This window comes from Metarhizium acridum (assembly GCF_019434415.1).
Source record: "Metarhizium acridum strain ARSEF 324 chromosome Unknown scaffold_13, whole genome shotgun sequence".
NCBI lineage: Eukaryota > Fungi > Ascomycota > Sordariomycetes > Hypocreales > Clavicipitaceae > Metarhizium > Metarhizium acridum.
In genome coordinates this window covers 589,297-607,035 of record NW_027094016.1, presented here as the reverse complement: position 1 = coordinate 607,035, position 17,739 = coordinate 589,297, and the positions used below count along the sequence as shown (strand labels likewise).

General features: G+C 26.3%; 1 protein-coding gene across 1 annotated transcript; it reads left to right on the top strand.

Moving 5' to 3' along the window:
• Window positions 1-1,770: 1,770 nt before the first annotated feature.
• J3458_002782 (uncharacterized protein) lies at window positions 1,771-2,534 on the top strand (the record flags this gene model as incomplete). The annotated part of the gene is made up of 2 exons (XM_066117380.1): window positions 1,771-2,346; window positions 2,379-2,534. The coding sequence occupies 2 exons, from the start codon at window positions 1,771-1,773 to the stop codon at window positions 2,532-2,534; spliced, it is 732 nt and encodes a 243-aa protein (XP_065977164.1).
• Window positions 2,535-17,739: the final 15,205 nt, after the last annotated feature.

The window sequence follows — 17,739 nt, the reverse complement described above, 5'->3', positions numbered from 1 at the left end:
ACACATGGGAAGAATTCTACACCTCCTGGCACTCGATTGTTGCTTCACCAAGTGAAAAGATATTTGACGAGCGCCTGGCCAAGTTTGAACTGAAGTATGGCGAAAAATATCCAGAGTGTGTAGGGTATATCAAGATGTATTGGCTCGAGCCGTACAAAGAGATGATCATTAAAGCATGGGTGGATATGCACTTGCATTTCGGCAATGTGGCCACCTCGAGGCAGGTGGCTTATACTATATGCAATTGACAAGACGCTAATGGAACGTTCCCAGGGCCGAGGGTATCCATTCACTGATGAAAGCACACATTAAGAAATCGAATTTGGACCTTTTCGACGTTTGGCAAGCCATGAAGCATGCCATCGCAAACCAACTCAAGGAACTTAAACATATTCGAGCTTCGCAACAGTTACGCACACCTCTAGATGTATCCGGGCTCATGTTCGAAGCAGTACGAGGTAGGGTTTCGCATGATGCTTTGCGCAAAGTCCAGGGGCAACGGCAGTTATGTCTACAAGAGCCACGTCAGATTCTATGTAGTCAGACTTTCACTTCGTCACATGGGTTGCCGTGCTCCCACACCCTCGAGAAGCTGGAAGAAGAAGCTCAGGGTCTTCTGTTAGAGCATTTTCACCCACATTGGCACTTAAAGCGAGGGGTGGCACTGCCAAAACCTGTTCTGGAACCTCGCCGGGCTGCAAACCAACTAAATAGGACTCAACCCTTAACGAGCACAAGACGCGAACCATCCGGTTTCGAGAGAATCCAGGGTAACAGAAAGGCTCCCACTTGCAGCGCATGCCACGTGGTAGGCCACATTATGACCTCGAGGTCCTGTCCGCTGAAGTTCAAGGGGTCGCCGGTAGTACCTCTGCCGGAAGCTCGAAGTTCAGTCACATTTTCAGGTGCCACGGCGGAAATGGCTCCTGCGGGTGTCTCTAAGGCCCCCCCGGAAATCGTGCCAACGACCCAGCAGTCGCAATGTTCAAATGCAGTGGCGGATGCCTTGGCAGAGATTGATCAACCCTCTTCCTTTGCAGCACGCATGCCACCCATCCGTTCATCTCCTCTCATGAGATTTAATACGTCGACTGACTTGGGGTCGCTTGCCACATCAAACAACGCGCCCGGCAGTCCGCCAATGTTGACCGTTGAAGGGCCAACGGTTGAGCAAGTCCAGTCTTTGTCTGGTGTCACCTTGGAAGAGCCGCGGTACGATTCCCCGGGTGCCATTTATGAGAGATATGTAGCTGCTAGAAATGCGTGGTACGCTGCGCAACCTGCTGGCAGCATCAAGACCAACCAGCAATATCGCAAAGCGATGGGGCTCCCACAAAGATACGACAAGCGGAGTTACGAGTGGTGCTTGGACTACAAACAAATGTCGAAGCATCGCGTCACTGCGACAGGGTCCAGAGAATGGACGAAAGAGGAAATGATGGCGTATCTAGACTGGAGCAACCAGGAAGATGAGCGGATTGAAGCCCAGGTCGCTCGGGAGATGGGTGATCATCCTTTGGCTAACAAGAGAAGAGGAATGAAAGAAATATGGAAGAGAATAGAGGTAGACAGTAATGAGCAACAAGCTTTGCACTCAGCGAATAGCGCGACGGAGGATTGCATTGTTGTCAAGTTGTAGATTAAACTGGAGAGAGTAACTAGTTGAAATGATCTTCCAGCCGGGTCTTGCGGGTCTGTCCCAGCGCTAGAGGAGTGCTGACATAATTTGGGCACCTGGGTGCGCTAGTCTATTTGGGCACCCGGGTGCCCATGTATCAGTCGCCGATGCTACTCCAGGTCTTAAACGCACTGGATTTCGTTCACAGTCGCAATCCGCCAGTCATCCATCGAGACGCGAAGCCCCCGAACATCCTCTACCAAGGTGACAGGTTTCTTCTGACAGACTTTGGCATCGCCAAAACCGTCGATACATCAGACACTTTGGTTGGAACAGAGCGGTACATGGCCCCGGAGGTTGGGTCGGGCGGCGGGCAGACGACCAAAGTCGACATATGGGGGCTCGGTGTGACTGTCACTGAGTGTTTGGCTGGACTCCCGTCGAATGGGGAAGAGCAAGTAGCAGCCAGGTCGGGGCAGCGGTGGTTGCCATTCCAGCTACGCCTAGAACGGCACGCACCTCACCTTCAATCCGCCCTCAATGTCGACGCCAATGAACGTCCGACGGCTCGCGAGCTACTCGGAGCTGTCGAGCGGTTCATCATAAACACCTCAGTGCAAACCCCATTACCTGGTGTCAACTTATCCAACTCGGACGCACCGTCATCGGTTGCCAGCACAATTCTCACTCCCATGGATTGGATACCAACGCCACCAGAGCCCTTGCAAGTAAGTTCCCTACCCACGCAACCCAATGAGAGCACGCGGCAGCCAAGCCCATTCGCAACGCTGTCGCCAAGCCTGCTTCGCAGTCGACGAGCGCAGCCAGGAGCCAGCCGTGGGGGGTTCACAGAGCAAAGTCGGTCGGGTTACCAGCGGAACAGATCATCACAGAGCCGGCCACGGGCACCGTCTGAACCTGCAGAGTCGCCAAGGCGAACCTCGACCAGAATTCGGCGGCCCAGCTCAAAAGCCATGGATAACATGCATCAGGAATTGTAGCCCAACACTAGCACTGCCCAGCGGGGTAGGTTTTGCCTAGTCTTTGAAATCATCAGGGTCCCGTTCCAGACAGCCATGGATGATACTTTAGACGAGACTGTTACACATTCAATTCTTTCTATAGTTGCTTCATCGAGGCCTGCAGTTGTACGCCGTCGCACCCGCGAGTGCCTGGCCAAGTGCACAAGTGATGCGTCCTTCCCGGGATGAAAATCCCTCTTTATGCAGCACCAGTCCGTGTTTGTGTCAAGGCTAGTCGGCCACATATTGACATACACCTGCATGGTCGCTCTTGAATCTATTCCGCGGCCGTGGTGGAAGCTGGATAATCCCATCAGTTTCCGGCGACACTGAAATCTGCTGCTTGCTCTGCAACTTATCTACCTGGTGTTGGAGTTTGTGTGTGATTTATTGCGTCTTCCAAACCGCAGCTGGGCGCGTGTCGTAAGTCTCCTCTGTTATTGCGTGGCGGCTTTTGCAATGAACCGCAGGGGTGTCGGGCGGCTACCGGCAAACCCCTGCTTAGCCAGGCACCAGGGTGGGGTGTGGCAGCTTTGGTGGAGCCAAACTGGGTCTACTGCCGTACTAGGCCAAGTGTTCCCGTTCCCTCCCGTACTAGCAGGGGATCAAGACCATGTAAGGCAAGTTGTAGTTGAAGCCTGAGGATTGAAATTACAGATCACAGGCCAGCGACAAGCGCGAACAGGTTTCTGGCGTTATGGTACTTGACTTCTTGTCTATAGTGGCATCACCGGGAATACCAAAGCCTAGCACCTTATAAATGGCGATTTTCCCACGCAACCACGAAAAGATTCGCTGCTGCCAGGATTTGCCGGTTTTGACCCCATTGTAAACTTGCCTTAGAACTAGGGTGTAAAAGGTCCACGGGTACCCGTGTGGGTTGCTTACTCGTGGGCTTTAGGTAGGTATAGGTAGGAAAAAAAGACTTAAATAGATTTATAGAGGAAAATAAGGTACTTATAATTATTTATTAGAAATATTAGGTGTTTTTAGGTACTTAAATAGAATTTATATAGCTTACTTTCTTTATATTAAATTATAATAACTATTATTATTAATTAAGTGTTAAAGTATTATATTTTACTTTATATAATACTTATATAAGTGTAACTTAAAACCTTTATTATTATTAATTAATACTTTATAAGAGTCTATTAAGTTATATCTTATCTCTTTATTTAAATATATTAATTCTTATATTATTTACGCTAAGTGTATTATTATTTAATATAAGAATATTTAACTTACTTATTACTTTAACCTTTTAAGATAAATGTAATTAATTTAAGAGTATATTTAAGTATATTTATTAAGTTTTACCTTAATTTCTTATTTTAAGATATTAATCTTTACGTTATTTATATTAAGCGTATTATTATTTAATTTCAGAATACTTAAATTACTTATTACCTTTAAGGTAAATATAATTACTTTAAGAGTATATTTATTAAGTTATATAATAATTAATTATAATAATTATTTTATTATATTTCTCTTTATTATAATAACTCTCTTTTAATTAATTAAATATTTCTCTTAACTTATATACGTAATATAATAAATACTAAATACTTTATATATTATCTCTTTTATACGTAAGTATCTTAAGTTAATATTAAATTAATTAAATAAGGTCTTTTTAACGCGAAACTTATTAAAATTAAACTTAAACTTAATAATTAAGCTTTAATTTAATCTCTTAAGTATATAATAATAATTAATATATTAAGTGTATTAAGAGAAGTATTATTGTTATCTTATACTTTAAGGTTTATACTTTAATTAATTTCTTAATACTTAACTTTAATTATTAAGTTAAAGGGCTTTAAGGTATCTTTAAGGGGTAATAATATCTTATTATATATAATTAATAAAAAAGAGAAGCTATATAATATTTAACTTAAAATATTAAAGCTCTTTATTTATTATATATATAGCTTATTCTCTTTAAGTTAATTTACGCGTTAAGTAAGTAATTTCTTATTTATATTATAATTAGCTTAATTTAAGTAATAAATATAAAATAAATACTTATATTAATATTATACTTATTTAATAAAAGATAGCTTATATTATTAAGCTTATTTAATATATTTAAGTATTTAAGCGCCTTTTATAGCTTATATAAGCGTTATTATTATATTATTACTAAAATATTAGTATTTAAGAAGTAATCTTTTAATAATAATAGCTATTAATTACTCTTATAATTATAAATTAATATAAAAAACGATCTATTAATACCTTAATTAATAAATAATATTAATCATAATAATTAATATTATAATAAACACTTTAAAAGCGCTTTAATAGTATAATACTTAGCTAAATAATAAGGTAATTTTAAGCTATTCTTAAGATATCTTAATATAAAAGTTACTTTAAGATTTATTATTAAAAGCTATAAATATCTTTTAACATATTTTAACGTTTATAAAAAAAAGCCTAATAAATAATATAAGAATACTTAAAGTTTATTACTCTTATTTATAAAATATAATATTATTAGTAAAAATAATTACTAAAAATAATTTATAAAATAGCTATATCTTTTAAGAGTTAAAGTTAAAGACCTTAATAAATAACTTACTTATAATATATAATTATTAATAAGTTTTATTATAACTTTAATAATATATTTTTATATACTCTTATATAAATACCTTTTAATAATATAACTTAATTATATTACTTAATTATTTAAGAAATAATAGGCTTAAATACGCTTAATAATATTAATTTATATACTTAATATTAATTAAAGTAAGTAAAGCTATAATAGTATATATATCTTTATCTTTATATAAAAGAGTATTATACTTATTAGCCATCTCCTTTATATTATTAACTATTTATTATAAAATTATATATAAGGCTTTAAATAAGCTAGAATTCTATATATTAGCTTAACTTTATATAGCCTTTTAAGTAATATTAAGATATTAATATATAAATTATATTATATTCTAAGAGTTTAAAAGTATTAGGCTATTATTATAACTTATAAAATTTATAAGCTATAAAAACATCACGCTAATATTAATAAGATAATTAAATTATTTTTAGTTCTTATTATTAGATTTACTCTCTTAAAAAGTTATATTAGTATTAAGAAAAGCGTTAATTGATTAATAAAGCTTATAAGCTTATAATAATATTAAAGTAATTAAATTCTATTAAGTAATAACGTTATATATTAGCTATAATCAGAGCATTAGAAGTAGTGTAGTTTTGTAGTTTTGTAGTTTTTGTAGTTTCGAATATAAAAAATTATATTAAATCTAATGAAATACTTATAGAATTATAAGTTTTATAAATAACTAGTATAAATCTAAAATTATAAGCTTATAATAAAAAAGTGGGTCCTTATATACTATTATAAGCATAAAACTTTAAAAACTACATTTTGTAGTTTTTATAGTATAGTGTAGTGTAGTGTGTTTTTAGAAAATTACATAATCTAGTTTTCCAGCTTATAATGAGCTAGTAGGACCCACTTTTTATATAAGCTAACTGGTTATAATATTAGCTATTTTATGTATTTATTATTATAATTCAAGTATTTTATTAGATTTATTATTAATTATATAACCTTTTTTAAAAATTGAAAATGTAGTTTTCTTGCTAATGCTCTGGCTATAATAAAGCGCGCTTTAAGTGTAAGTTACCTTATATATTTATAAAGGCTACTTATACCTTATTACTTTAAAAAAGATATAAGGTAAGATTTTAAATTTATAAAAGTATTAATAAAAATAATTAATAAAAATACTAGATTTATAATAATAAGATATATAAGAGTGTAAATAAATATCTTATACCTTAAGAATAGTAATTAAAATTAAGTTTATATGTGTTTTACTCGCGCTTTTAGTAATATCTTAAAGATAACTCTTAAGGTTATTATTAAGCTTAATAATTCCCTTTATTTTAAGCTTATAAGTATTATTTTAATAATTTATACTCTTTTTAATTACTATTATCTTAATAGTATAAATAATCTTCTTAATAATAAGATTTAAAATATACGTAATATAATAAATAAAGTAAATCTTAGATTATTATTATTTAAAAGAAATATATTATAAAATAGCTTTATAAAGGTACTTTAACTTAAGGTAAAAGCTATTATTACTAATAATAAATCTAACTTTCTTTAATAGGTAATATAATTATAGATTATTCTATTAAAGATAGTAAATAATCTCTTAGTTTTACCTTTCTTTAAATATATTCTTAAATATATTAATTAAACTAAGAGTAATTATTTAAAGATTCCACTTTATATTCATAAAGTAGTATAATATATTAAGTATTATTTAAGTTTAAATATTTTTAGTTTAATTATTAATTATTAATAATATTTATAATTCTTTTATAATATATTATAAAAGGGATTATTATATTAATATAATATAATTATAAATGTATTTTATTATTAATAAAGCACTAAAAATTATAATACTTAGGTAAAGAAATTTAAGAATATTATTAAAAGTAAAGTTTATAATAATATTTATAGCTAAGTACGTTTAAGTAATAAAAACTAATAACTTTTTTTATATTTACTAGCGTTATTTTAATGTTTTAACCTATAAATTAATTAGTAAAATTAATATATATAAATAATATATTACTTACCTTAAATTCTTATCTTATATCTTTAAAAGAGTCTAATAAGCGATTAGTTTTATAAAACCTAGCTCTAGTAAAATATTTTAATATAATAAATATACTATTATTAGTTTAAGAAGTAAATAAATAGGTAAGTATAGTATAATAATAATTATATATAACTTTTAGTATATTATTTAACTACTATACGCCTTATATAAAGAACTTTTATATATAAGATTAATAAGAGAATTAAAATATTCTTCTTATAGTTAAGCTTAATAATAAACTTATTAAATAAGTAATTATTTATTATTAATAGAATTTAATTATTAATTATTAAGTTATAAAGTTTAACTATTAGGTAAGGTCTTTTATATTATATAAAAGATAATTAGTATTTATAATTCTCTTTAAATTAATATCTAATAGGCGAATTATTAGTAATAAAGGAGAGGAGAATAGATACTCTTAAAGATTATTATTAAAATTAAAATTTATAATACAAAGAAATAATAGAAAAGGTTTAACCTTAAAGCTTTAATAAAGAGATAATAAGTAAAAATAATACATAAAATTCCTATTAAATAAGAATAAGCGCGTAACTTATAATAGGGTAATTAATAGATAGTTTTATGTAAAATTTTCTTATTATAAAATTACGCGTTTTTATTTTTTATCTCTTTTTACTTTTAAGCTCTTATTTATTAAATATAAAATAATAATCTTACTTATATAGGTATTAGCTAGCTTAAGTAATATATAAGTAAGTATTATATATTATATTTCTTATTCTTTTAATTATTTAAGATAAATTTAACTATAAAGTAAAAGATTAAAATATATTATTATATAATAAAATTTAAGTTAATACTAAACTATAAAATCTACTAATAGCACTTAAAAGATAAGTAAAATATTATATATAAGTTTACCTTATATATTTATTTAATAAATAAATATTAATATTTCTCTTTTTAATAAAACCTATAATAAATCTCCTTAAAAAGGTATATTAAAAGACTAATATTACAGTTAAGTTTATTTTAATATATTATTAGAAGAATTATATACTTAATTAATTCTATAATAAAGTTTCTTATAATAATAATATATATAATTTATAATATACTAGAATTATATAATATAATAATTATTACTTATATAGTTAAGTTAAATCTTTAATAATAGGTAGCTTAAAAAGGGAAAAGGGTTATTTATATTACGTATAATATTTTATATTACCTATAAGCTATAACCTTATAAGATAATATAAGCTAAGAGTTATTAGGTTTATATTATTAAAAAGCTAAGCTAATAATTAATTACTAAAATTAATTAATAAAAATATACTTATAATTTATTTATTATCCTTAATATTTTTATTCTATAATATTACTAAGAATTTTTTAAACCTTTAACTTTAAATTAATATTTAAAATAACTTTCTTATTTTATTTCTTAAGTATTTAATACTTTATATTCTTTAATTCTTTTAAGAGTTACTTAAGGCTTTTAATTACTCTAATAATTTAATTATTAAATATAATAGATTAAAAATAAGCTAAATTAAATAGGTTCTTTTACTTTAAGAACGTAAAGAGTTAAGTTACGTTAAGGTTATATATATAATCTTAGCTATAAATATTATAAATTATATTAATTTTACTTAGCTATTAATATAAATAATATAAGTAATTAACTTATACGTATTATTTAATTAAAAACTTTTAATAAATTCTATAATATTACCTGAAAATAATTAATAAAAATAATTATAATAATTAATTGCTAAAAGTAAGTATCTTACTACACTTAATACTATTAACTTAGCTTACATAGTATTTTTTTATAATATAAGCGGGTAATAGAGTATTAAATTAATAACTCTATTAAATTAAATACCTTTAAAGTATTAAGTTATAAGAGACGCGTAAAACTAATAATATTAAATATTTATTATAGTATTTAATATAAAGAAAAACTCACGTAATATTAAATTATTTATACTTTAAAATAATAATCTCTCTCTTATAATTAAGCGGGTATATATAAAATTACTAAATTTTAAACTAGATTATCTCTAGTATTTTAATAGTTATATTACGTATAAGCTTAAATATAATATAATTATTATTTTAAATCCATATTAGTAATATAAATAAAATAATATAAATAAAACTTACCTTAATTTTTTTAATTTAAATATCTTAAAAGCTTATTTTTATCTCTTAAATATTTACTTTTAAAATGCTTTTATTAGAATTTCTTATTATATTTATACGATTTATAATATTATTATTAATATTCTTTTAATTTAAATTCTTATTATCTTTATTTTACGTTAATTTAATAAGTATTATATTATAGCTTTAATTTAAATATAATTACTTCTTTATATTAAATTAATTAGTATAAATAATTATTATAATTAAATAATACCTATTATTTTACTTAAATACGTTACTTAACTTTTTCTTTAAGAGTATTACGCGTTACTTTTAATACTTTCTTATACTTTATAATATCACGTAATTTTTTTAACTTATAGTATTACTTAATAAGTATAGTATTTCGCTTATTTTCTTATTTATACTTAATAAAGGTTAATTATAATTAACGTTCTCTTACTCGCTTTATATATACGTTTTATAAAAGCTTAAACTTAACTTTACGCTTTTTATTATCTAAACTAAAAGGTTAATTTAATAAGTAAAAATAATTAATATAATTACATGTATATTATTATAAAAAACACTAGAATTAATTATAGTTATAGCGTTAAACTAGTATAATATTACGTTAAAATAAAACCCTAAAAAAAAGAATTTATATAATTATAAGTATAGCTATTAAAAATAATTAATAAAATCCACGTTTTATAATAAAAATAGTATAAAAAGATATATTAAAAGTAGTAAGATAATATATAAAAAGTTAAAATATATAAAATCTAATAGTAAGGTAAATATAAAAGTAAGGTAAATTATATATTTAAAGACTTTACTTTTAATATAGCTTTTATTAGCTATTAAAATTATATACCTATAGGCTTTATTTTTAGTATAGCTTTTATTAGCTATTAAAATTTCCCTATTACCCTTATTTTTTTACTCTATTACTCTCTACCATTAATTTTTCCTACTTATAGCTGCTTTAATAAGTGTTTTTACTAGTTATTTTTATTAGTTATTTTTAATAATAATATTATAAAGTATTTTAAGTAAAAATATAGTAGCTATACGTAATTAGTTTAAAAAGATAATAGGTAAGTGTTACGAACGACACTACACAAGACACGGGACAGGACTGTACTAGCTAGCACAAGTATAACCTATAAGTATAAGAAGAAGGTAAGGGCACGTGACTAGCCACGTGACTTAAGAGGCGATTAAAGAGGTTAATATTTAAATATATTAATTAAGGAGAATTAAACTAACTAAACCTTAAGCTAGTTAATTAAGGTTTAAAGAGATTAATAATTAAGCTAATTAATCTAGAACTATAATAAAGAGATAAACGAATACTTAAGAAGAAAGTATTCCTATAATTAAATAATTTAGTTCTCTATTAATTAATTTAAGTAATAGTTTTATTATTAAGAGTTATACTCTTAATAGCCTTATTATAATACTACTTAAAAGCTACTTTATAGTATTTAACTTAACTTACTTCTTAAGAAATAAACCTACTATACCTTAAAACCTAAGCTATTATTATATTTTAATTAATTCTATTTAATAAGTTACCTTAAAACTTTAAGTAGTAATAACTTTTAAGATATTTACTTTAAGCGAAAAGACTATTAACTCTAAGAAGATAATAAAGTACCTTTATAATAAGATTATTAAGCTTAAGAAGTAGAATTAATAGCTTCTTAATTAATAGAATAATCTTTACAAAAAACTTAAGGTATAAGAAGAGAAACTTATAGTAGTTTAAAATCTTACACTTATATTCTCTATTAATAATAATAATATACTAAAATTCCCTAAGCCTAAATTATATGATAATTATAAGAGTAATATAAGAAACTTTCTTATATAAGCCTAAGCTTATTTATAAGTTAATAAAAAAATCTATATAACACTTAAGTTATAAATTCTTTATATTAATAACCTCTTAACTAAGAAAGTAATAGAATAATAAAAGCTAACCCTTTACGTATATCTTAAGTATAACGTTAAAGCTAAAGTAAAAGTTATTTATATCTTCTTTAATTATAAAACCTTTAAGAAATAACTTCTTATTACATTTAAAAATCCTAATAAGTATAAGAAAGCTATACGATAACTTACTTAACTTAAGTAAACTAGATTTATAGCTTATTACGTTAGGGAATTTAAACGTATTATAATAAAACTTAATTAAAATACTAAACCTAAAATAAAAGTCTTTTATTAAGAACTTAAAGAAGAAGTAAAGGATAATATTTATTAAGAAGATCGTTTTAAGTTATTTAATAACTTTATTAAAATGGTTATTAAGGTAAATAACCGTTTATATAAGTAATATTACGAAAAAAGTTATAAGAAATTTAAATTATATACTAGGTTTAATAAACCTAATAATAGTAAGTTACGCTAAATATTAATAGTATATAAGTATTATACTAAACCTATAAAACTTAACGTTATAAATAAGAAAAAGGGGAAGACTTATTATAATTATAGTAAGACTAGACACTTTATAAATAAATATAAAGCCTTAAAAAAGCTATAAAAGCTAATTCTTAAAGGTAAGAAGCTTTATACCGTAAATTAAGAAAACTTACTTACGCGAAATCTTAGTATAATAAGTAATAAAGAAAACTATACGTTAATAAATAATACTAGTTTAAATAAAGATTAGAAATTTAAAACCTAATTAATATCTAATAACTTTTAAGAATATTAAATACTCTTACTAAAAAGTAAACCTTTATTAGAATTAATCTAGGAAAAAGAAAGTTATTTAATTAAGAAAGATAAACTTAAAGTTAAATATAAACTTTTTAATTAAACCTTCTATTATAATAATAATTACTACATGTACCTTAATAGTAAGTAAGGTAGTAGATAGTGTTACGAACGACACTGCACAAGACACGGGACGGGACCGCACCGGCTAGGACAGGCACGACCCGTAGGCATAAGAAGAAGGCAGGGGCACGTGACCAGCCACGTGACCTAAGAGGCGATTAAAGAGGTTAATGTTTAAACATATTAACTAGGGAGAATTAAACTAACCGAACCTTAAGCTAATTAATTAAGGTTTAAAGGGATTAATAGTTAAGCTAATTAATCTAGGACTATAATAGAGAGATAAACGAATACTTAAGGAGAAAGTATTCCTATAGTTAAATAGTTTAATTCTTTATAGATTAATTTAAGTAATAGTTTTACTATTAAGAGTTATACTCTTAATAGCCTTATTATAATACTACTTAAAAAGCTACTTTATAGTATTTAACCTAACTTACTTCCTAAGAAATAAACCTATTATGCCTTAAAACCTAAGCTATTATTACATTTTAATTTATTCTATTTAATAAGTTACCTTAAAACTTTAAGTAGTAATAACTTCTAAGATATCTACTTTAAGCGGAAAGACTATTAACTCTAGGAAGATAATAAAGTACCTTTATAATAAGATTATTAACCTTAAGAAGTAGAATTAATAGCTTTTTAACCGATAGAATAATCTCTACGAAAAACTTAAGGTACGAGAAGAGGAACTTATAATAGTTTAAAATCTTACACTTATATCCTCTATTAATAATAATAACATGCTAAAATTCCCTAAGCTTAAATTATATAATAGTTATAAGGGTAATATAAGGAACTTTCTTATATAAGCCTAAGCTTACCTACGAGTTAACGAAAAAATTTATATGATACCTAAGTTATAGATTCTTTATATTAGTAACCTCTTCACTAGGAAAGTAATGGAATAATAGGAGCTAACCCTTCGCGCATATCTTAAGTATAACGCTAAAGCTAGAGTAGAAGTTATTTATATTTTCTTTAATTATAAAACCTTTAAAAAATAACTTCTTATTACATTTAAAAATTCTAATAAGTATAAAGAAGCTATACGATAGCTTACTTAACTTAAGTAGACTAGATTTATAGCTTATTATGCTAGGGAATTTAAACGTATTATAGTAAAACTTAACTAAAATACTAAACCTAAAATGAAAGTCTTCTATTAAGAACTTAAAGAAGAAGTAAAGGATAATATTTATTAAGAAGATCGTCCTAAGTTATTTAATAACTTTATTAAAATAGTTATTAAGGCAGATAATCGTTTATACGAGTAATATTACGAAAAAAGTTATAGGAAATTCAAATTATATACTAGGTTTAATAAACCTAATAATAGTAAGCCACGCTAAATATTAATAGTATATAGGTACTACGCTAGACCTATAAAACTTAACGCTATGAATAAGGAAAAGGGGAAGACTTATTATAATTATAGTAAGACTAAATACTTTATAAATAAATGTAAAGCCCTAAAAAAGCTATGAAAGCTAATTCCTAAAGGCAGAAAGCTTTATACTATAAACTAAAAAGACTTACCTACGTGAAATCTTAGTGTAGTAAGTAATAAAGAAAGCTTTACGTTAGTAAATAATATTAGTTTAAATAAAGATTAGGAATTTAAAACCTAACTAATACCTAATAACTTTTAAAAATACTAGATACCCTTACTAAAAAGTAAACCTTTACTAGAACGAATCTAAGAAAAAGAGAATTATTTAATTAAGAAAAATAAACTTAAAATTAAATATAAACTCCTTAATTAAACCTTCTATTATAATAATAATTACTACACGTATCTTAATAGTAAGTAAGGTAACGAATAGTTTTTACGAGAATAAAAGGGAAGGAGAATAACCCTTATAATACAATTAAAATTACAATAAACCAATTTAAAGATATTAAACGAGAAGTTATACTATACTAAGAATAACGTATATACTATCTAAGCTATAACCTTATAATGTAAGGAGAAAGGGAATTATATAACTATAAGTAACTCGCTTAACCTAAGTTTAATTAATATAAATAGTAAATTAAGCGATTACTAAGAAAGCTTTAATAATGCGTTAGAGAATAATCGCTAACGATAACGCCTAGAATAACGCGCTAAAGAATGATATAAGAATAGGATTAATAAATTAAAAAACGATAGCTATTATTATAATTAAAACTAATTCCTTAACGGAGATCTAATAGGTCTTTATATACTATAAATATTAGTAGTATAGTATACCTTATAATTAATATAACTATAATAGAATAAAAGAATTAGGTAATAATTAATAATAGAGTATAAGAAAATTTTATCTCGCTAAATCTTATTAATAAATTACAATTACCTTAAACACCTAAAGATAAGCTCTACTAACTTATAACTATAAAAGAAACTATAATAAAGTATAACTAAGAAGTAGTTAATACAAAAGTTACGTAGCTTTTAGTTAATATATAAGGCACGAAACACCGAGTTACACTAAATATTATAGTAATCTTAAAATATAATATTATATTAGGGATACCCTAGTTATAAGCGAGTAATCTACGAGTTAATTAAAGAACCGGCTAACTTTAATAGAATTTACTAAAATACGGTTATAAAGCTAAGAGTAGCCTATAAAGGGCACCTTATTTAAACTATAATAGGCCTCTAAGAATATATGTAATTACTAGAGAGCTAAAAGCTAAGATAACGGAGATTCCTAAGAAATACTTAAAGTATAGTAAGCTATTTAGCGAAGAGCTAGAAATAGGACTACTAGAGTATTTATACTAGGACTATAAGATTAGACTTTAGCCTGGTACTAAACTAACGTTTAATAAGATTTATCCTTAAAACTTTAAGTAAGATAAGGCGCTTAAAGAGTATTTAAAGGACATGTTATAAAAGGGATATATACAACTATTAAAGTCCCTAATAGAATACCTAATTCTATAGGTATTAAAGAAGAACGGGAAACTATAATTATATATTAATTATTAACACTTAAATAAGATTACAATTAAGAATTAATACCCGTTACCGCTTATAACGGAAATTAGAGATAAAGTTAGAAAAGCTAAATAGTTTACTACACTTAACTTAAAAGAAGCCTATAACCTTATACAAATAAAAGAAGGCTACGAGTAAATAATAGCATTTTAAACTAGTAAAGAATACTACAAATATCTAGTAATACCTTTTAGGCTTATTAACGTACTAGTAACCTTTTAAAGAATAATTAATATAATCTTACGAAAACAACTAGAAGTGTTTATAGTTATATACCTTAATAATATTCTTATTTATTTAAATACTCTTAAGAAATATAAACGATATATATATAAGGTACTATAAACTTTATAGGATAATAAACTCTTAGTTAAAGCCTTAAAATACTAGTTCTACTAGAATACTATACACTTTTTAGGGTACGTACTTACATATAAAGAAATATAAATAAGCTTAAATAAGATTAAAACCATTAAGAAATAGCTTACATTAAAGAATCTAAAAGAAGTTAAAGAATTTATAGTATTCGTAAACTTTTACCGTAAGTTCTTAAGCGAATATAAAGACATTTTATAACCTCTTATAAACCTAATAAAGAAAGAAGTTAGCTTTTAATAGAATAAGCTAAAAGCTATAGTATTCTAGAAGATAAAAGATTTAGTTACGTTAAAACCTATATTAAAAGCACTTAATTAAAATAAACCTTATAAGCTTAAAACGAATGCCTTAGACTTTATACTAGGCGAATAGCTTAAATAACGAGATAATTAAGGAAGATTACACCTAGTTATATTCTTCTTAAAGAAACTCTATGAACCCGAACTTAATTATAGGATTTATAATAAAGAACTTATAGCTATTATTAAGTGCTTTAAAGAATAAAGATACTATCTTATAAGAGTAAAGCATTAAATTAAGGTTTATATTAACTATAAGAATCTTATATCGTTCTTAACCATAAAGAATTTAAATAAACGATAGATTAAATAGTATAAAACCCTTACGAATTATAACTTTAAAATTATATACTATAAAGAATCTAAAAACGAAAGAGTAAACGCGCTTAATTAAAGAGAGAACTTAAAATTAGATAAGTAAGTGAATAATACACCTTTATTACGCGCTACTAAGAATAAGAACCTTATACTAGGTACCTAAGAAATTAATATAATATAGTAAGTTAAGCTAAATAAAATATAAATGTATTAGATTATATTATGTATTAATAATAACAGCTATTTAAACAATTAGGAAACGAAAACGCATTTATTTAAGGAAGGTAAGACCTTCTTGTATAATAAATAGTAGTATATTCCTAGTACACTTTAAGAATAGCTTATTAAGGAAATATACGAGCACCTATTACACGAATATTAGGGTGTAGGAAAAATAATTAGTAGGCTAAGAAGATTATATAACTTCCTAAAAAGTAGAAAAATAATATAAGAAGTTATTAAGAAATGCGACACGTGTAATAAAGTAAAATTAGCGCGACACGTACTATACGAAGAATTATAATTAATATTACTACCTAAAAGAGTATAGTAAACTATTATAATAGACTTTATTATTAAACTATTAAAGTTAAAAGAACCTATAATAGGAGTAGCTTATAATAGCATTCTAGTTATTATAGATAAACTTATAAAATACGCCTACTACATTTTATATAAGGAATTAAGTAACACTAAGGACTTAACGTATATATTCTTTAAAATAATTATTATATAATATAAATTACTAATCAAGCTTATATTAGATCGCGATAAATTATTTACCTTAAACTTTTAGAAATGCCTTATAGAGACTATAAAGATTAAATAAAGCTTATTAACGGTATTCCACCTATAATTAAATAAATAAATAGAAATCTTAAACTAAATACTCGAATAATATCTACGAAGCTATATTAACTACTAATAAAATAATTAAGTAGAATAGCTACTATTAGCATAATAGGCTTATAATAGCTCTAAGATTAATAATATAAAGATGTTACTATTTAGGGTAAATTACGGATTTAACCCTATTATTAAAACACATGTAATATAGAATGTAAACGCGCTAGTAGCTATAACGCATGTAGTAACTATAATAAAAATATAAAAACACTTATAATAAGAATAGATATTTTTGTAGAACTAAATAAAATACTACGCAAATAAAAAGAGATTACTAGCGCTAATCCTAGAGGAGGGATATAAAGTATACCTTATTCGTAAAAACATTAAAATAAAATAACCTAATAATAAACTTAACTAAAAAAAAATCGGATTATTTCTTATTAAACGAAAAATCTCAAATACTAATTATAAACTATTATTACTAAATGAAATAAGAATCCATTCTATATTTTATATATTACTATTAGAGAAAGCACTAGATAAATCTATAATTACTATAAACATTATAATAAAAGATACTAACGAATATAAAGTTAAACGGATACTTAAAGCATAGGGAGACACA